The sequence below is a fragment of the Gadus morhua genome, chromosome 7, assembly GCF_902167405.1.
Source record: "Gadus morhua chromosome 7, gadMor3.0, whole genome shotgun sequence".
Lineage (NCBI taxonomy): Eukaryota > Metazoa > Chordata > Actinopteri > Gadiformes > Gadidae > Gadus > Gadus morhua.
Genome location: NC_044054.1, coordinates 12451146 through 12473311, shown reverse-complemented (window position 1 = coordinate 12473311; position 22166 = coordinate 12451146). Strand labels below are relative to the sequence as shown.

Below are 22166 nucleotides of genomic sequence, written 5' to 3'. Positions count from 1 at the left end.
GCTGGCTTAATTCATGTACTTTATCCTTAGCTTAGCGAAGATTTGGATCAGAAAACCCTTGATAACACCTAACCCTAAAGGCTGATTATGGTTCCACGTCGATGCAACGCAAGGGGGTAACGGACCCATCACGTCTTTGTGGACCGTCGCTGCGCCCAACGGCTGTGATCGCTCACTAAAACCCGACGCAGAACAGGTTCACATTTGTGTCGAAGCGTCTGCTTGGTCATTGCATTGTGGAACCATAATCAGCCCTTATCCCAACCACCGACACACAGGAATGGAGCGAACATCCCTACACAGCCGTAAAACCAAACCCTAACCCTCAAACCAATCCCTGAAACATAACCCTTAAACAAACAGACGTGTGGTGAGAACTGAAGAGAAGGAGGCTATGATCCCAACAGCAGAGAGAAGCTGAGATGACTCATTGGTAGGCTCTCGTGGCCCAGAGCAGAAGGTTCTGGGTTGAGGCATGACAGGGACAGGTTGTATAATCGTCTCCTAAAGTTCAGTGGCTGCACTTTGAGAGCTGAGCGAGAGCCGGGAGAGCGATGAGTCATTTCTCCCCGAGGCACTCCTACCGGTCTCGGTTGTGGCTCCGCTGAGAGCCAGGAACAATGTCTGTGATTGATTGATTGATTGAATCACCTGCTTCGAACCCTGATTCAAACAGGTTGAGCCTCTAACCACGCTTCGCTGGGGGGGCACCGGAGTGCTCTCCCACCATGAAAACACTAGCGTCATCTCAACTTAGACAAAAAAATAAAGTTCAAGGTTCTTCATACATTAAAATGTGCATTAAAATTAAAATGTTGTATTATGAGAATAGACAGGTACCCACCCAACAAAACAAAGTAGTTTCTTTACATTTGATTCAATTTTTGGTATATTCTAAAGAACAATTGGATCATTATGGAGTCAACACTGACACACATTAAGTCTTCCCGGAAGGTGCCCTTCTGTGGGTTCATCTCTGAGTATGTTTGATTAGTTAGATGATAATCAGTTTACTGATTAAGACAAAGGAGAGACCATTTGACCAAAAATATTCTAATTTCTTGCTGTAAGATGTGTGTGAGATTGTTATTATCTTTCTGGCAAAACACGAGAGCTCATCTGGTTGTGGGCTTGTGGTATTGGTAATATAGCAGTGGTTTGCCTTGTCTCCCACAGTGACAGCAGCCTCACGGAGGTAATCAGATTAGCCCTGGGATGGCCCGCTAAACCCACGACCCTGAAGTCTCTTAGCGCATCGGCTCATGGCACCGTAGAGATCACTTCTATGAAAGCTCACACCTTGGTAACACAGCAACCATGACGGCACAAATAACTTGTCCACCAAAGGGGTAAGGACGTTGAAAGAGACTAAGTACTTGGTCTCATTTTTAGTGCCCTCTTCTCCAGTATTACTAGCCTTCAAGCTAACCTTAATCAATCAGAAACGTCCGGTCAGAGATGAGGCCGGGAGCGGTCTAAATTCGAAAGTGGCTCATACAAAGGCAGGCACAATCAACTCTTAACAGATATTCTCATAGATCCAGATGGCAGTGCCATTTAGGTTACATAACACTCAAATAATAGCTAAAATCTTACCTACATATGTCCTTTAAGGGGGAGTTTTAATGTTCAGTGTGTAGAAATGATTGGCAAATAGCGGAATGGACATGGTAGAAATGGACTATAAATACCCATAAGTATGTTTTAATTAGTGTATGTTTGAATTAGTTTATAATTCCATGAAATTACGAATTTGGTTTTTGTAACCTAAGAAGGAGCCCTTTATATATATGTATATATATATATATATATATATATATATATATATATATATATATATATATATATATATATATATATATATATATATATATAGATGGATTGTTTTTTTTTCAACTATTACTCATTACATTATAACAAAAACATCGACTTTCTACTCCTTACATTTTCATAAAGAGGCCCGTTCCTTTGTTTGAATGCATTTAAGGAGATTTATCGATTTATTTATTTATTTGCATAATTTCGGCCCTTCCCAACATCAACACCGATGTTTCCACCACTTTCCTTCTTGTAAGCGATGACCTATAGTTTTTTACAGACTGAATAAATAAATACAAATTATGAATCTGTCGCCTCATCCCTTGACTATTGGCTACTCGGTGCTGCCGTAGACGATGAAATCATCTTGGAAGTGCGCCCTGGCCAGTAGAGGTCAAAAGTTTATCCCACATCGTTGTGAAGGGAGACGTGAGGGGGTTAGAAGGGGCGTGGGATTTAGTAGGTTGCAATCTGCAACTTCACCGCTAGATGCCACTTAATCTTACACACTGCTTTATCAAGAATTCAAAATACTGAAGCTATATTGAATGCTTTCTAATACAGACAGATATCTTTAAATCTATGTTTATATATTATACATATGAAATGTCTTTTCTCACAAGTTCTAAAGGCATTGATTATTTTCTGTTTTGGTTAATTATGAGTTCTCATTCCAATAGTCCAACCCACCTAAACTACATAGCTCTATATTCATGGCCTGATTGAGCCTCTAGGGGGCGCATATGCTCTGAGCTAGCGTGTCTAGTTGTAAGTGTTGGCAAAAACTGTATTAAATAATGCCTTACACTCACACTACGGTAAGCCGAAAACAATGAGTAGGATACCATTTAAATAAACGCAAATATTTAACTTTAACCTGAACGTGTTTGCATTATTTTTTACACTAGCTGTGTGGGATACCAGGTTTCAGTTTGATACTGCTGATACCAAAACCGGATCATCTGCAACAATAAAACAAAGATAACATGAAACTACTTGAAGGATGGAATGCGTTTTCATGGCCAAATATTCATGACAATGATTAAGACCATACTAAGGTACAATTCCAAATAATACCTGTATACCATTAAATTATGCCAACACTAACGAGAAGAATATATGTGTTACATATCTACAAGATGCATTAGCCTGCCACCCTTTGAAATTGGTATTGTAAATTAATCAAATAATTGCAGCTTTAAATTCCCTCAAATGTTTTTCATAGCATGTCCATAACTGCGATATTCAAGGTTTACCTTTAGGCACATCAGCATCCCGAATGTAAGTGGGAACTTTGACACTGAGTAGGATGATAGTGTTCCCTCCTTAAACGGAGCGGGAGTCCCTGCATCGTGCCCCCTTTGTGGTCATTCAGACGCTTCTCCTCTCTAGGTAGTTACACGATACCACATTATTTACACCTTCACTCTGCGTGGTTCTTTGTTCTTCTACAATCAGCCTTTTCGGGGTTTCGTCTTTCTACTATAAATGTTTGAGAGACTGAAGATTTGATTTTGTAAAAGCATATCAATCCCGATATGAGGTTGGCCTGGAAGTAGGCCAAAGCAGTACTCACAGTACAACAAATCCAACATTCCAGTTATGACAGAGATGACTTTACCACACCTAGTGAAACACACACACACACACACACACACACACACACACACACACACACACACACACACACACACACACACACACACACACACACACACACACACACACACATACACACACCCAGTCCACAAAACCAGTCCATACACACCCAGCAGACACACACACACACACACACACACACACACACACACACACACACACACACACACACACACACACACACACACACACACACACACACACACACACACCCAGTCCACAAAACCAGTCCATACACACCCAGCAGACACACACACACACACACACACACACACACACACACACACACACACACACACACACACACACACACACACACACACACACACACACACCAAGTCCACAAAACCAGTCCATACACACCCAGCAGACACACACACACACACACACACACACACACACACACACACACACACACACACACACACACACACACACACACAGACACACACCCAGTCCACAAAACCAGTCCATACACACCCAGCAGACACACACACACACACACACACACACACACACACACACACACACACACACACACACACACACACACACACACACACACACATGCAAAAGATAGTTTTGTGCGTTGGCTGGAAAGGAGTAAAAAATGCTGTCAATCAGCCATGTTTGGCAAGTAAGATAAACATGTTCTTTGTTATGATTGTGCTATAACAGCCATGGAAATGTTATTGTGGAGCAGAGTGCCACTCATAATACTATACAATACATGATGTCTCACCTTCCCCTAGCTTGTGGATTCCCTTTAACAACGGCTACTGTGTTTAATGGCCAATATTAGTTATTAATATTGATGACCTTGGGAAGCACGAAAGAGGGAGAGAAGAAGAAGAGGAGGGGGAAGAGGGGGGAGGAGGAAGAGGAGGGGGAAGGAGGAGGGAGGAGGAGGAGGAGAGGAGGGGGAGGGGGGGGGAGAGCTCCACACTCCTTCCCAGATAGTACACAACACAGTACTGTACATGCAGTGACGACAATAATAGATATTACAGACATGATACGCTCATCCACACATTTAATCTGATTACAGAACGGGACCCTTGCTGTGTTGTGCGAAGATGTAAATACTGTAATGAGTTCTTAGAGTGCGACTACCTCAAGAGGAGCAGCGTCTTACGGAGCCCAAAGGGGTGGTGGTCCTTAAGTCGCTTCTCCTCTTGGGGTACTTCAGACTGACACGACACGCTACTGTACAAGCACTGAAGAGAAACATAGATGAGGCAGACCAGAAATGTTCATGCACAAATTGTAATCACAAACATTTCCACGTTATCTCTGTGGAAACACTCCCTTGTTTGTCAGAGAACAGGCATTGTGTGACAGTTTCCTTTTCAGGCATGGGTATCTGATTAGGAGTGACCTCAGCCCAGGGTTATCAGCGGGCGGTTCACATGGGGGCCGCTTCGCATCGCAATCCGCTGAAACGGCATATCTGCCGTGCGACGTCGCTCTTCACTCACGCCTGCTACGCTTTGATTAGATGAAAGCGCCGCAGACGTAACAACGTTGTGATTGTGAATGGGGCGATGGACGAGTATTGGTCATTACGTTTCTGTTTTCATTGTGTGACACTGACACTGTCGTGGCTTGGTGTGGTTGGCATTGGCATCTGGAGGGGAAACCGCAGTAGCATTAAAGCGTGGAGGTGCGGTCGTGCGAGGCGACTTGCCAATCATGTCGTCCCATTGAGTGATGGGTGACACATCAGACATCATGCCAGAACCTTTGATCCGCAGGCGTGGCCCTGAACACACACACACACACGTTTCAGTGAGACCATTCATCTACTGAGCTGGAATGTTCCAGAAGTACAAATTAAACACAAGACAAATAAAGATATACCCAGGGGTGTGTGCGTCTGTGTGTGTGTGTGTGTGTGTGTGTGTGTGTGTGTGTGTGTGTGTGTGTGTGTGTGTGTGTGTGTGTGTGTGCGCGCACGTGTACACACGTGTACTACACGCCTAATAAAGAAACTTTATTGTTCATAACCTGTTATCACAAACATCCTGTAAGTTACCGTCAAAGGTTAGATTCCAGGGTTGATGTGACGTCAGGTGAAGGCCCAATGGACAAGGGGGCGGGGTTTAGCTCTGGAGCAGCAAGGGAGGGTTCATGTTAAACTACAGAACCCCGCTCATATAGGAGCACAGTGGATCCCTCTCACACAGTAATTATATGCAGGCACGAGCACCAGTTGAGCCGTCATGGATCTTATGTGGGGACTGGCCGTAGTGGGTGCTGTCTGCATCGGATGGATCCTGCTTAAGATGCTCTGGACCTGTTGGTGTGGATTCACAACATTCTTTCTGTCAGAGATTTGGCGAGTGGATTTGAAGAAATATGGAAAATGGGCAGGTACGGCTTCTCACTTGTCCTAAACGTGTGTTTGTATTAGTACAAGATTCAAATGGTTAGAATTGTGATAGACTTCAATTGTACAAAGAGATGGTAAAAAAAAACCTGATATCTCGTTCTGTTCATACACAATTGCAGATTGGTTTATAAATAGATAGATAGTAACTTTATTAATCCCTTGGGAAGGTTACCTCAGGAAATTGCACACAAGCAGCAGCAAACACCATCTTTCAAAATATAATAAGTATAAGACAAAAAAACAAACGTATAAATGTGCAAAACGCTAAATGCAAAAGGCTAAAAATGTATAACCAGGGAAACAATATAGAAGAAGAATAGTGCACAAGCCAATATTTACATGCATGAGTGCTTAAACAGTGCAAAAAAACAGTGCAAGAAAACACTGTCTCGTGCTCAGCCTACACTTTGAATAGTAGCAGAATTTGAGCATAGAGAATAAAAAAGATGCTTAACAGAAAAGAGACATGTCATTTTTTATTGTGTGTTCGTTCGTCTTTTTTCTGTACGTAATTAAGCAGGTCCATAAATGTTTAATTTAATTATAATATGAATCACTATCACAATTCATAATCAATCTGTAAAAAAACAAAACCGTTTTTTAGGTACACATTTATATTATCAAATGATAAAGACATGTACTTTGAATGTAAATAAGGATCCTGAGTATGTAAACAAGCATCATATGAAAGGTCTGACCTCTGAATGTCCGTCGCAGCTACTTGCTTAATGAACACAATATGTTCACTAGTGCATGATTGAAGATTGACCTACAATTTTGGTGAGCAAAATAAAGAACAATTGTTAACTGTCTTAAATTTGTATTGCTCAAGTTTCATTCTGGTTTGCAAAGGCAAAGATAACTATTCCTTTTCTTAAACAAGTCAAATATCCTGAAAAATAAAGGCCAACATATCAAAGTAATATATTGATATATTAAATATCTATTAATACTTCTAGTTGTTACCGGCGCCACTTCAGGGATCGGCAGAGCCTACGCCAAAGAGGTGAGCGTTGACTTGCTCCCCAAGCTCTTAACATGATTTCCAGACGATGATGTTGAAGTTTCAAATGCCATGCTGGGGGCTTCGAGATGAGTCTGTCAATGTTGACCTGTCTCCACGGGACGTTGACAGTTAGCCCGAAGAGGTCTGGATGTGGTTCTGATCAGCAGATCCAACGAGAAGCTTCAGATGGTGGCAGAAGAAATAGGTGGGTGAAGATAAACATTTGATCTCAGTTAACAAAAACTTTTCTGTTGTTGTTGTTTGTTTTCTAGCTGTGGCTGCTGTTCTCAATAAACGTTATGTATGACCTCTTTCAGAGGCTGAATATGGCCGCAGGACTCTCACCATCCAGGCAGACTTCACTGGAGGAGGAAGCATATATCCTGCGATAGAAGAAGCATTGCGAGGCATCGACATCGGGATCCTTGGTGTGTAGAAAACAAGATGTCCCCGTGAGACAACCAATGGGGCCGACAATGGCCAATAGTGTATGCTGCTTTGTCCATGGATATGACTAATATCCATGGACAAAGCAATATGGACACCCTCTCATGTGACTAAGAAAACACATTTTGAAATCCATTACCCTTACGTTTAGTTCTAGGGGTTCTCGGGCTCTAGCGGACCACACAATACATATAGATGATTTGATTGGTTTTCAGTGAACAACGTGGGAATGAGCTATTCCGGGAGCTTCAGTCAGTTCCTGGATGTACCGGATTCAGAACTGGTAAGATTCCCAAATGTGCCATATAGTTTAGGACTGTATATAGTTTTCATATCATATGTCTCATCATTTGTTAATGGACATCAAATATGTGTAGCCCCTAATGCTGCTGCACTGTCGAGGTATTTTAGTTTTGTATTAGTCTGCTCCATAACAGCACTCTTATCTGCAAGATATAGTAGTCCAACCTTATGGACAATATCCTAACCTGCCTTTTAATATTGATATTTAAGGTGTGCTGCTGGTACAACTAAATTTCCACTCAGGGGTGATAATAGTATAGTCCACCCTAATTTAATCTAATCTCATTTAATCTGTCATGTCTAGAAAATCTCCCAGGTTGTCAACTGTAACATGCTATCTGTCACCCAGGTAAAAAAAACATCAGTGTATCAAACATAACACCTGCAGCTGTACAGATATGTTTTTGTTTTTAAATAGATAATCATTTATTTTCTTGCTCCTCAGATGACCAGAATAGTTCTTCCAGATATGGTTAAAAGGTGAGAACTTGATAAGGCAACTGCTGAGGAGCTGTGGTCGTTTGTTTCACTTGCTTTGAGTGTTGAATTATTTATTCATACAGTGTATGTTCTCCTTTGTCTCTCTAGAGGGTCGGGGCTCATCATCAACATCGGCTCTGAGATCGGGGCCCGTCCGTATCCGTTTCTCTCGCTTTATTGTGCCACTAAGGTACTGTTGTTTCATACACACACACACACACACACACACACACACACACACACACACACACACACACACACACACACACACACACACACACACACACACACACACACACACACACACACACACACACACACACACCTGTTTATTTCTTTATTGTCTCATGTTTCATTTGTACTACATGTTCCAGCGTTTGTGTAGAAACACACAGAGTCTAAATCCAGCTGTTGTCCTGATTTCAGGTCTTTGTACGATATATATCCCTCTGTCTGGATTCAGAGTACAGGTCTAAGGGAATCACTGTGCAGGTGAGGATCTTAGCTTAGCTTTACGTGACGTACTGAACTACATAACTGTTTCTTGATTGGAAGATAATCTGGACACCATTTGTATATTTAATGTGTTCATCAGTTTAATTGTAACATTTAGCTGATATGACAATAAAGAGATTCTGATTCTGATATATCGGTTAAATTGCTTCTGAACCATTCATCCATGGTTTGAGGCAACCTTCAAGATTTTCTATTTTTGGCAGTAGCATACAACATTCTTCCAAGTTAGCAAAGATGAGATACGGAAAGTGGCGGACAAAAATAAACATGGCAGATGTTTCTGAAAAGCCTGTGTCATTGTGTATCTCTCTGCAGTGTGTGGCACCACTGTTGGTCTCCACCAACATGACCTTCAACTGTAGAGTCAACGGTTTGGTGAAGAGTGCGTCAGACTTTGCCCGTGAGGCGTTGAACACCGTGGGGTACACCAACTACACCAACGGCTGCGTCTCTCATGGACTTCAGGTCAGTAGGATAGGACATAGAGTGAAGTTTAACGCCTCTATTATGCAATAAGGGGACCTCACTAAGGACTGTTTTCTATCCCCCTATAGAGCTTTGTATTAAAGCTAGGGTCAGGCTTGGTTCACCGCCTAGCCTACCTCATGAAAAAACCCAGAGAGGTACCAGAAAACCTCCATAAAGACTAAAGACTAAAGGAGCGGACACACCGCATAGCCGGAGGGTTTGGTGGTCACTGTAGAGCTGGGCGTCCTTCCCCGTTTTCATCATCGCTGGTCCTTACGAGGATTGGGTTCTCGCTTTTAAAAGAGGAAACGAGAAAAACACTTGACCATGTGTTTGTGCATGGTCACATGATGTGTGGCTGTTCAGACGTCTGCACTGCAGTAAGGACGAGGTGTACTGATGAATGTTCCTTTGGATTATTATATCACAAAACGTGGAGCCGTGGAAGGTAATGGCTTCTGCGGGGTTGGTGTTGAGCTTCTAACATTAATTCAGTTTGAATGGATTCTTTTTCTGATGCACTTCATAAAGTTTTACAAAAACCACAAGCTTTATTGTATTTATTTTATACCCTCAAATCCTTTTCCAATTCATCTATAAAAGGGTAACAGTTACAGAGGTAACAATGCATACTGAAATGTAATTTCAAATATATTCCCAGAACAATTGTTATAATCAATGTTTTTCGGCATAACTAGCAAATCACATTTCATAGAAATGCCAAGCATAAGCTTCATGGCACTTATGGGGATTCATTTACTAATACTTGCTATTTATTATTGGCATTGCAAGGCCACATCAACCATTACAAAAACATTTTTAAGTGAGCGGTAAGCAGTAGCTCGTAGCTTTGAAAAAATAACAAACAAACCTGGTTTGGACAAGTCGCCATGTAACATTTTAAAAGATAATATTTCTAATAATTGGTACACAACAATTCCCTTGATAAATCGTATTAAATGTGCTACCATCAGGTATCACATTTCTAATGCATACAGATACAACACACACTTTGTTTCCGTATTTTTCTGGCCCCAAATGTTAACTTTGTTTCCGTTTATTTGAGACTAAATTGACACGTCATTTGGTCAGTTCTATTTTCGGTTAGCTTAGATCTTTTATCTGTTAAATAGTTTTGGTCTTTTATCTCTTCCGAACTGGAATGAAAAAAGAAAGCATAGACATTTACATCTACCCAGCAGCCCGGTTTCAAAGAAGTTTCTGTACAATTTCAGTTTGTTAAGCTCTGCTTTTTCCCCAACAGATAAGCTCATTCAGGTGTACAGTGCTTTTGTGAAGCCGTTTTAAGCGATCCCTTAGTGATCCTAAGCTAAACATGTGACATCAGTAACACGTGCTCTAATACTTGTGTTCCAAGAACACAACTAGCCTGAGGTACTGTATGTACACTCTCCGTTAAGCACTTGCAGAAGCTGAAGCAACCTTTTACATCGACAGTACCCTGCGTTAACTACTTCAAGTACAGAACGTGTGCATAGTTAATATTAACATCTTGCACACTAGTCGTCCCCCCCGTCTACCACAGCTTTGCAAACCACCAGTGACAAAAACACTTCCACGCCACGGTGACCATCTTTGGCTCTGTCGTAAGAAAAGGCAAACGTTATCTAAAGAGCAAGTAGCCACAGGGAAGCACACAAAGTCGCTACAGTGACCAGACTTGAAGAGATGTTAGGTGAAGCCGGAGCGATTGATAAGACGGTGGAAACCCTAGCAATTAGGCATCGAGTGCCATGTCAACAAGCAAGCGTGATGAGAACGCAGGAATAAAGCACACCAACGGCACAATAACTTCTGCTTAATTTGCTGTGAGAGAGTAATGGAAGCCCTCCGGTCGTGTGCTGACGAGAGGGAGTGTTCTTAGTAATTATATTTAACTTTAGATTTATTTAACCAAATGTTCCCTGCATGACCATCATCGAGATACTGAACACAGAACAGACAAGAGTCTAAAAGCCTTGGGTCTAAAGCGCCTCCATCAGAAGTCGGTGCACGTCACCGGGGTGACGCCGTGGATCAAGAGGGTGGGCCCTAAACGATTGGTCACCGCCTCTAACTGGGACAAGTACTGCTGCGATTGGCTGTAATGGGCGGGCGGGCGGGGCAGATAGAGGAAGCGCACCGCCGCCTGGGAGCTGTGCTCCATCAGCAGGCCGTTCACCGCCGACAGGAAGTCGTCGGAGAGGGGGGGGGGGGGCGTGGCCTCGGCGGCGTCCTCGCCGTCCTCCGGCGCGGCGCGGCAGGCGCAGTAGCTCTGCACGGCCGCGTCCCACGGCACGATGGTGATGGCCGCCCGGATCCGCAGCTTCCGCAGCAGCTCCCGGAAGGTCTCCTCGTTCACCGCCCAGCCCTGCTCACCCGACGCCGCCTCCACGTTCAGGAAGATGCGCATGCGGGCGCGGCGCCACCGGCCCGACATGTTGAGCACGCAGGCCATCTGCAGCAGGAAGAGGCTGCACACGTCCACGCGGTCGCAGCGGCTGGGCTGCAGCAGGTTGAGCGGCCACACGTCGATGGTGCGCTCCGAGCCGTCCACCTTGCTGTCCCGGCCCTCCCCCTGCAGCTCGAAGAGGTAGCGTCCCAGGCACACGTTCTTGTCCATCTTGATGGCGTCCGACACGATGCCCACGTACTCCTCGGGGGACAGCCAGCGGGGGCTCTCCACGTGGCGCACCGGGGGGAAGTGGGCCTGCAGCGAGGGCAGGTCCACGCCGAAGTTGTAGTTGTCCTCCTGCATCTTGCCCGGCGAGGCGTGGCAGAAGGCCGGGTCCTGGAGGAAGTAGTCATCGGGGGTGCAGCTGTCGTAGAAGCCCAGCACCAGGGTGTTGGGCTTCATGCCGCCTTGGCAGAGCAGGGATCGAGCAATACAGTCAGCACAATCAAAAAGGCACAGTTTGGAGCCGGACCCGTCGGTGTCCAGCCTCTAATGGAAGTATTGTTGGAGCTTGCTGTGTGATGGGACTCGACGGATCATGGTTGTAATGAAATGGATCGATGGGAGATTAAAACAAGCGGTCTCATTCTACGTTGTCTGTGCCGATCAATGGCAGGACAATAAAAGGGAGAGGAACCGACGTCAAAGAGAGAGAGACGTCAATAAGTGGAGAACCATTTTGTTTTCGGTTTTTGTATTAGTAACACAACACACAAAAGAGCCTTTTAGAGAGCCAATGCCTTCTGGCGATAATTCTGGCCACGAGAGGCCACTAGTGTGCAAAGTGTGTCAAATGTGGAGGGTATTAAGCATTCACAACTTCAATTAAGTCTGGTTATGATTAGCCAAAGGGATCCAGCAAAATCACATACATTGAATATTTTAAATACCAAATTGTACCTCGCTAGCCAACGGCTAAAAACATTACTCAGTTAAAAACTGTTTTGAGGAGTTTAAGGCTAATTCCAGTTGGAATTATCTAAATATGTACCTAATAGTAGTCCAGTAAAATTATCGTCATAGTCATTCGTCATGTTATTATTATGGTATTCACCTAGGCCAGTGATGCGCAGGAGATGCTGTGTTCCCTGTCTGACGGACGGAGACAGAGTCAGGTCCACGAAGGCCTTCACCCCCAGCTTGTCAACCAGACTCAGCCAGAAGTTATACTGCTGCTGGACCGGGTCCGACGGGAAGGAATCTGAACATAAACATGGATGAATACACTGACATGAAGAAAGTTTTTTCAATACAGAGTTCTGAAGTCCTAAAACATCCACAGAATGTTTTTCTGGAGTCACTCTCTTTTTAATCACACACACACACTCACATCCCTTTCGGGATGTGAATTTGCTGCCATCTAGAGGAGTAAAAAACATACACCATGGCACACAATTGTTTGGCAGTTGATTATCTAATCGAAAACTTACCCTAAAAAAAGGACAAACAAAAACATATAGGTTTGTTTTTCGAGATGATTTCAACAGACATAACATACTAACAGTTCCTTACTGCGTTGCTGTGTATCTGGGGCTAGGGTTAAAGTTGAGCCAGTATGTCGTTTTCACTGCAAATACTATTAAATAAAGTAAGAATATATGCTACTCAGCTTCCTACAAACTTTTAGCTGGGTAACATCCCGCTAGACATGCAGAGAATACTCTGGGAAAACCCAACAATTATTGTACAACAATATAACACTTAAAAGTAATAACAAAAAATACAGAATGAATATATATATATATATATATATATATATATATATATATATATATATATATATATATATATATATTCCCAGCTATAATCAACAAGAAACACAAACCAAAAAACAACAAGTTGACCAGCGGTTCATAACATCAACTGGTTGGAAGATAAGATCCATAACCCGATTTCATGGCCCCGCGGCCCCAAGCAGACCCCACCCCTCCAGGACATTACCCAGATCTCCCAGCTGCACGTGGCCAAGCACAAACAGGCCGCCCTTCTTCAGCTGGTTGACAAACAGGATGAGCTGGGAGGAGGAGCGCGGGTTGGACACCATCAGCAGAACCTGGGGCCTCCAGAACTTCACGTGATCCTTCCTCACGTCCAGCATCAGCAGATACTTCCGCACCTGGCCCAGAACCGGGGGACACAGACACTTCTGTTGCCCTTTGTGATATTCTCAGTCCTGTTTGCACGCGCGCGTGTGCGAACGCGTTTGTGCGTGTGTACACACGTATACATATCATTTATAGAAGCCATTTACTTGTGAAAGATGATACGGACAGCACAAAGACAGACACACACACACACAGAAAGATCTCTATGTATATATGTGTGTGTGATTGTGTGTGTGTGTGTGTACCTGGTGGAATATGAGGGCCTGGCTGATGTAGCCCCAGCTGCTGGTGGGGGACCTGTAGTGGAGGAAGAGGAGCAGCAGCAGCAGGACGACGATGCTGGCCGAGGAGTACACCGGGTTGATGACGAACATCATCACCAGGCAGCTGATGATGCCCAGCAGGCAGGTGTGCCAGGAGAACAACTGGAACGTCGGCCTGCCAGAATGGAGCCCAGTGGGAAATGTCGTTTTTTTTATCTAGTTACTCTTCTGATGGTGTGCTTCTTTGGTAGTTCTTAGCCTCACTAAGAACTACCAAAAATATGGATACAAGAAACTACGATAAACAAAAACGTCTGCAATAAAACAAGTGGTCTTTCCATCTCATTCGTAACTTGCGTCGGATCAAAGTGTCTAAATGATGAAGTTAGGACGGCGAGGTTACCTGAAGTTGGGCGCCGATGCCCACTCCAGCGCCAGGCAGGCCAGGTCCACCGCGGCGTAGGCCAGCAGGTAGAAGACCGTGACCAGCCCGGCCACGGCGTTCAGCTGCCCCGCGAACACCACGCACTGAAACACGAGCGGGCGGAGCCCATGCATCACACAAATGGTACATGGACTGCATTAATACAGCGCTTTTCTAACCTGTGGCCACTCAAACCGCTTTACAATATTCCCCAAATCATGCACAAATGCACACAACGATGGCGGAGTCAGCGCTGCAAGGCAACAGCCAGCTGGTCGGGAGCAGTTAGGGTGGGGGGCCTTGCTCTGGGACACCACAACACTCTATGAGGAGCCGGGGATCGAACTAGCGACCTTCCGTTTACCAGTTAAACCCGCTCTACCTCCGGAGCCAAATGCCGCCCAAATCGTTAGTTACCATATGTCAGCATATTCTCTAACAAACCAAAGTAACCATGGTTACTTTGTGTACAGCCGTATCGGGGTAGACAGGGAAATAACGTTTTTTGAATTCCTGCATCGCAAATAGACTTGAGTCCTTTATCTGAAGGAAGCAGAAGAACACAGAACAGCTACGTTCGCCCTCTGTGTGCTTTCGCTCCGCTAAAAAGAATTATGATTCGATTAATTTTTTTGGGGCGGGGGGGGGGGGGGTCGTACATTGTCTGCTACTCGGCTGCACTTGGACTGAAAAACAATTGATTTAATTCAGTTTGAACATGAAGGCTTCCCCACCTGCGCGAGGGCCCACGTGTACATGACGGCCACCCAGGGATTGCCCGAGCTGGACTTGATGGCTGCTGGAGCCAACGGCAAACCTGTGTAGAGAGAGCATAAACAGCATCTGTTTTAGAGATATAGAGGCTTCATTAGCTTAATGTTACAAGAAGTATTGCTGCGATCACTTGCCATATATGGGCAGAAACAGTCAGGTGACTGTCCCTGCCCATATATGGCAAGGGATGACCGCTATACTTCTTGTAGCTTTAAGCTAACGGAATTGGTTAACAATAGAGCTTCTGTTAATGTATATTTATTATTATGTAATTACAAATGGACTTGTGACAACCAAACCCAGGGCCAGAGAGTGTTACCAAAGAGCTGGTCCTCGGCGAGGGCGTGGAGGATGCGCGACGCTCCGATCATGGAGCTCATGGCGGCCGAGAGAGCGCCGCAGTAGATGCCGATGGTCACAAACGGCGGCCACACGTTGATCCTCTGGAAGAAGCCGTAGTCCTGCGTCAACAGATCCCTTCAAAACAGAGGAGAGAAAGACAGTATTGTAATGTAATGTGTTTTCAATGTATGTATGTATGTATGTATGTATGTATGTATGTATGTATGTATGTATGTATGTATGTATGTACACACTAAAGTTCAAAAGTTTGGGGTCACTTAGAAATGTCTTTATTTTTTCTTAAAAAGCATTGTTTTTTTTCAATGAAGATAACATTCAATTAATCAGAAATACAGTCTAGACATTGTTAATGTGCTAATTGACTATTCTAGATGGAGGCATATCTACATAGGTGTACAGAGGCCCATTTCCAGCAACCATCCCTGCTGTGTTCTAAATGCATTGGAGCATTATTTAGCTAATCGTGTTAAAAGCAAATTGATGATTAGTAGAACGCTGAATAATTGTTTAATAAAAGAGTGAGTTTTCATGGAAAACAGGAAATCGTCTGGGGGACCCCAAACTTTTGATCAGTAGTGTACATACATGTTATTGTGTAAGTAATATAAAATTGTACTTTTATTCCTATGCAACAGGACCCACCTCTCACAGGTGGAGCTGACCAGGAAGAAGAGAACCACATAGACAATGAAGGTGTAAACCACGGCCAGGATGGTGCCTTTGGGAATAGACGCACTGGGAGTCTTCAGCTCCCCTTCAGAGAGAAGGAATGGGATAAAATATAAATTAATAAATGCTATTAAAAATAATCAAAACAGATGTGCAATTGTGCATGCCAGAGTTGTAGTCAAGTCACCAGTCCAAATCACCATTAGGCCTTTCACACAAGTAACCCAACATTCTCCAGATAATACCCGGTAGGGATGTATATGAGAACTCAAACGTCAGACTCCGCCCCTTCGGAGTATCTCCAATACGTGTAAACACGTCTGATCTCCGATTGGGATTGGCATGTGTGAAAGGTCCACACCGGATCATCTCCAGACCCGATTCTCCAGAGTTTATCCGGAGTTCATGTGTGAAAGGCCTATATGACCCGAGTCTAAGCCCTTGAAGTACACAAGGATGGTTCGTATCGCTTGAGTGTTTGGATGTATAACCTGACATGTTGGCTCCGGCCATGATGCCTGTGCAGCTGGTGAACATCACAGCGAACACGGTGGCGAAGGACATGACCGAGTTGGTGCTGTAGTCCAGCGTGTAGCCGCCTGCGCCGCGAGGGGGAGAAATGGGGAACAATGTAAATGTGACACACACACACACACACACACACACACACACACACACACACACACACACACACACACACACACACACACACACACACACACACACACACACACACACACACACGTTAACGGGTTCACTTTCACATCCTATATGCAGACACCCGCAGAGACACGCAGACACGCGAAAGGAACTCACGCCAGAGGTTGTTGCCGAGCGTGGTGGCGTTGAAGCCCGTGTAGGAGACGTCGTAGTGCCGCGTCTGGTTGCCGGGCCCGTGGTGCGTGATGTTGAAGTCCTGGGCGGGCACGGCCAGCGGGCTGATGAGGATGGACAGCAGCGTGACGTTGACCACCAGCAGGATGACGAAGGCCGTGCGGGCGTAGATGTGCGCGCCCACCAGGCACACCAGCAGACAGAGCAGCAGCACCACGGCCGAGTACAGCACGTTGTACCAGTAGCCCTGGGGCAGGACCCGCACGCCCCCCAGCACCGCTGCGTCTGGGGGCCCCCGCGAGGGGTTAAAACACGGAAGATCAGGAGGTTGTAGTTTAAGAATGGTACCATGTTCTGTATCCTCCTCAACCTAGCAATCTGAACCATTTTGTCCTTTAGACAAACAAGAGTAACATGCTATGTTTTTGCCAGTCGCGACCAACCCGTTTGTGAACGTTCAAACCCTCCTCTGAACTCAGGTCGGGTTTATTTCATGACACCTAAGTGCCCTTTTCCCCCCCGAGGGCACTTCGAAATCGTGTGTCCCTGAACAACACCGACGTCAAGAGGCTACGCTAACACCACGGTGTGCGTGGATGTGTAGCGCGGTTGGAGGGGGGGGGGCAAGCTCCTTGGACACTTGTAGTATAGCGTCACGGTGTGTACGACACGGCCCATTATAACACTGATACTATCTTAAAAATCGTAATAGTCATAACCATTGAGATACATTTCAATTTCGTATCATTCGAATTCCAGAAGAAAGAGGGGTTCACTTACACTCTAATGTAATACTTATTAAGGCTTTCTTCAGGAAAGGCCAGTGGTGCCGGATAGCATCACACACTACCTGTGCAGGCATCCTTGAGCGAAACCCTACCTGCTCTTCCAGAATGACTCATATCAACAAAACACTATAAGTCGCCTTGGAAAAGGGTCTGCTAAATGCTGAACAAAACATTTTTTAAAAAATAAAGAGTCAATGCCTCATGAAAGACCATACTGCCTCCCCGGATGGGAGGACACAACTAGAATACTTAACAAAAGGGAGGAAAAGGTTTGAAGGCTCACCGGGCTCTATGCCAAACACGTTCAGGATGGCCTCCACCAGACCGAGGACGTACACCCCACAGGCACACACCTTGGCCAGGAAGAACATCAGGCCGATGCTCCCTCCGAACTCCGGCCCAAGCGAGCGGCTTATCATGTCTGACGGGGGTTTGGTCAAGGCCCGTCTTTCAAATCAATCAAAGTAAATCTGTGTTTGGCATGTTCAAAACAGAAAGAAAAGAAAAAAAGGGAATCCTTTGGTCAGCACCCTTATGGATACAATAGGCCCCGCCTCCTTTGATGGCTCCGTTGGTTGAGATGGCGCAGATGGACAGTATGGTGAGAGAGATGATGGTGTAGGCCACTACCAGCATTAGCAGGCCCTGGAGGAGACCAGCGTGGCCCACGATGAACCCTGAAGGGGGGGGAGGAGACCACGGGACATCACCATCGGTGTCCTCCCAAAAGGAACACAAGCAAGAGCTGTTCGTTACGAGTGCTTTACGGCTTTGTCTCGATCTCATGCTGGCTTTGTAACCACAATGCCTTTTTAGGAAGCGTCCTTGTTGATAGTTTCCTACTCTGTGACCGCTTAAACAGGTGCATCACTAGCTTAACTATTGTTAGCGACTTAGTGTCAAATTCCCTGGGTTAGCAGTTATCTATTCTAAAGTAAACCCAAGTGTTATAAACACGACAGCAGTAATAGAAACATGATCACGTGCTTATTTTATGGTTAAGTGGAGAGCTGATCTAAATCTAGGTATGTTGTTAGGATCTGGTCCATGTATCCTTGCACCGTATTGGGACCGCCCTACATATGACCTATGGATTTCCCCTATACACGATGAGGCGAAACAGGGAAAAGAATGCTATGCTAGTGTACTGTAAAGCTGTGAAACGTTCTCCCTGAAATCATAAAGGAGCTTACCACAAGAGAAATAGTTAAAACTATCAGAACCTTTTCCACAGGAGCCACGGAATGTACTGTATCGAGTGTAGTTTGGGGGGTTTTAGGTCATCGATTGGGGATCTTATTTTATGACGTTGCCTCACTGTGATCCTGGAGTGTCTTTATGCAGAGCCCCCCAGAGCCCCCCCCCCACACTCACCGGTCCTGAGGAAGAGCACGATGCTGAACATGGACAGGACGGTGGGCACCATCACCCCGAAGAAGGTGTCCAGCTTTCGGGGCTCCTTCTTGGGGGCCCCGGCGTGGGCGGGGCTCGACTCCCCCGGTTGGCCCCGACCACACACCGTTGCCATGCCGACGGCCAGGCCACATACCCCGGAGGTCAGCAGGGGTGTGTGTTCGTTGGACATGGTCAGGTGTCAGATGGGGCGGAGGGGGGGGGACTCTTGACTTCCTCAGAATCACCTATATTAATAATAAATTATGAGAACAATAATAAATGGATTTCGTATAGTGGTTTTCTAAATAAAACCAACCAGATGTTGTAGTTATTGTATATCATCACAGAACCGGTTTTATAATAAGTGGGTCTCTTAAAGTCGGTCAACAACAAAGCTGAACATCTCTGCTGTAGAAAACAGACTTTATGCAGGAAAGCTATGGGTAATAATAATAATAATCTACATGAAGCCATGATAAAGATGAATATCATGGCAGGACCTGTGGTGAGTAGTCAATTAAAATGGCATTAACTGTCTGAAAATTAGGCAATGAGATAATTTCAACACAGCCATCATGAGTCGAAATATATAACTAATATCACCAACCATATGATGTCCTCGCATAACATGAATGAACCATGTTTGGTACATATACCAGAAAATACACAATAACAGCCATTTAAAGCTCATAAAAAGGTTGTTTTATCAAAGAGAAAAACGGACTGACAAAATGAAAAGGACCAGGTATAAGTTATAAGTTATAAACTATGTATACAGATATATGGATATAAAAAATCTAACATCATGCTAAACTTAACTTAAATATATGTTTTCATTTTGTGATTGTATTTAATGGTAATGTTTGACTCCCAGCTCGAAGGGTCTGGGTTCAAACCCCACTGTTTGCAAGTCTAGATGGGAAAGAGCTGTAATGACCTGTATCATCATGAAAAACAATTATTCTACCCTGCTTTGGACAGAAGCGTATGTACCAAGTATGTGATTAGTAATCATGCTAGTATTGATGAGTAGTATAGAAATCCAATTTTCTATCTTTGAGGGTGTTGACTGAAGGAATACTATAACTGAAGAACAATGACGTGTGCAATCAATAGGCCTATTGTACAAGCTTGATAATCATGAACACAATGTTCCCTCAGGTTCAGCATTTACCATACAGTTCAGATCGGTAATATGAATAAACATCAAGGTTCTGTAATCCAGGATATGTTGCCACATTGCATGTTCTTAAGCATCCTTCAGCAAGAATATCGAGACCTCTGCAGGTTCCTTAGTGCCATCTGAAAATGACTACTATGATTAAGGTACTGGGGAGAGGAATCAATTGCCTCGCAGACACTTTTATCCAAAAGCGCCTGCGAGGCAATTGATCCCTGATACAGTGTTTGCAATGGTGGATTGTTTTGACTGCCCAAGATACGTATGGTTCCTCATGACCAACATTCCAACTCACTTAAGTCACAAGGCTTTGCAAAAAGTCAGACAGTTGTGTAAAATATTTTTTTGGGAAGGATGCACATACTATTCATTCTGCCACACTATTTTCAGCCATTTGAACGGGGACATGCTGTGGTCAGCAATACTGCCGGCTGGAGAGTTATGGAAGGAGAACAGAGGGTTTGCTTCGGAATTAACTACATCAGCTTATAATATAATACACTCATTGGATCAGCCCCCCTCAGAAACACATCACAGTGACTGTTTCTAATGGATATATCCACCTCCTCAGCTAGCTGGCCTCAGCACCCTCAGCTCTCCATCATAAGCGGACTCATTTTATTTTACTTAGTTTCTGAACCAAACCGAGTTACAACTGCAGGGTGTCTTCCTTATTATTTACTCTCATAGGCTGCGTCCCAATGGTATTATTGTTATAGCAACGATAAGTAAACAAATTGTATATCACCTTTGTCCTGGAGATTTCTAATAAATTTGTAATAAAATGTATGTAGGCCACTGCTGTCGTTAAAGGTGCAATATATAAGGCCTACCCACCTTTCCAGTTAGGATTCATGAGTGACAACAAATGGAAAACTAAGGACACAAATGAGAACTGCATGAGTCAACTTTGTGTCACCACCAAATGGTCGATTCATGCATATGGATATCGGGCCCGGGACTAAGAGAAGGGTCCAAATACTTTACCCTTTCAACCCCACTGGTGCATGTTTGGCCACCTTATCACAAACCGTCAGTGTCAGACACTGTCCAGGCATCCGACACACTGTCACGGCATGGTGTCCCAAACAGGCTGCTCATTGATACAAGTTGGAGTACTAGTTGTCATCTTGTCAAAGTCAAAAGCTGCAAAAGTGTTATTAGAGAGTCGGATATCTTCTGGGCAGGCTCGCTGACTGCAACCAACGAACTGTACTACTGCGTCAGTCCTTATGATCCTACAACATTGACATTAGTGGGCTGCATCATGATGCACCGCCGTTCCGGAAACATACATGTTTAACGTTATGCCAAACAACAGAAAGATGCACACTTACCCGAGGTGTTGTGATGAGTTTGGTCGCGACCCAAATAAACCGTCCTCTGATGTGACGTGCACGACTACGACCCGATCTCAGTTCAACACACCGCCCGGGCCCCTTTGGACACTTCTGTTTTGGATATTTACATATGAAATTGTTATATCCGCGGAAGGGGGAAGTTAGTGGGTCTTTTTTTTGCAGGTCCTCACAAACCTGTCTGTTGTCTCTCACAGGGCTCAGAAACAACGACACGCCTTCGGTTTCCGTACAATAGTCCCATGAGAGAACAGACAGTGTTCATGTGACCAGCGAAAGAGGAGGGCTTAAATAGCACAGAGATGAGAGGTACGGGTTTTGAAGTATCCGCGGAGGCCACGCCCTCCGGCAGGAGTCCACGGAACACGCTCTGACGTCACGTTCCGCAGGGTTTCCGTATCAGAATTAGGCTACTTTCTAAGTAGTAGAAAGTAGCCTAGTACACAAGAGTAAAAATACAAGAGTAAGT

General features: G+C 44.6%; 2 protein-coding genes across 4 annotated transcripts; one reads left to right on the top strand and one right to left on the bottom strand.

The window, feature by feature from the left end:
• Positions 1–5630: 5630 nt before the first annotated feature.
• On the top strand, positions 5631–9637 carry hsd20b2 (hydroxysteroid (20-beta) dehydrogenase 2). The gene is made up of 11 exons (XM_030361421.1): positions 5631–5850; positions 6829–6875; positions 7005–7080; positions 7193–7303; positions 7538–7605; positions 7930–7974; positions 8071–8105; positions 8214–8295; positions 8532–8597; positions 8937–9086; positions 9176–9637. Exons 1-11 carry the CDS (start codon positions 5700–5702, stop codon positions 9269–9271), a joined length of 927 nt encoding a protein of 308 aa, XP_030217281.1. The 5' UTR covers positions 5631–5699; the 3' UTR covers positions 9272–9637.
• slc12a9 (solute carrier family 12 member 9) lies at positions 9635–21975 on the bottom strand. Of its 3 annotated transcripts, none has more exons than XM_030361419.1 (15): positions 21677–21975; positions 20704–20770; positions 19139–19404; positions 18307–18441; positions 18048–18185; positions 16959–17261; positions 16634–16741; positions 16116–16227; positions 15430–15587; positions 15071–15153; positions 14316–14440; positions 13895–14087; positions 13486–13660; positions 12599–12745; positions 9635–11951 (listed from the first exon to the last, which is right to left on the bottom strand). In XM_030361419.1, the coding sequence occupies exons 3-15, from the start codon at positions 19347–19349 to the stop codon at positions 11089–11091; spliced, it is 2751 nt and encodes a 916-aa protein (XP_030217279.1). In that variant the 5' UTR covers positions 19350–19404; positions 20704–20770; positions 21677–21975; the 3' UTR covers positions 9635–11088. The 3 variants fall into 3 exon arrangements, with proteins under 3 accessions (XP_030217279.1, XP_030217278.1, XP_030217277.1); XM_030361418.1 differs by lacking the exon at positions 20704–20770 and having other exon boundaries at positions 21677–21790; positions 21875–21957; XM_030361417.1 differs by lacking the exon at positions 20704–20770 and having other exon boundaries at positions 21677–21974.
• Positions 21976–22166: the final 191 nt, after the last annotated feature.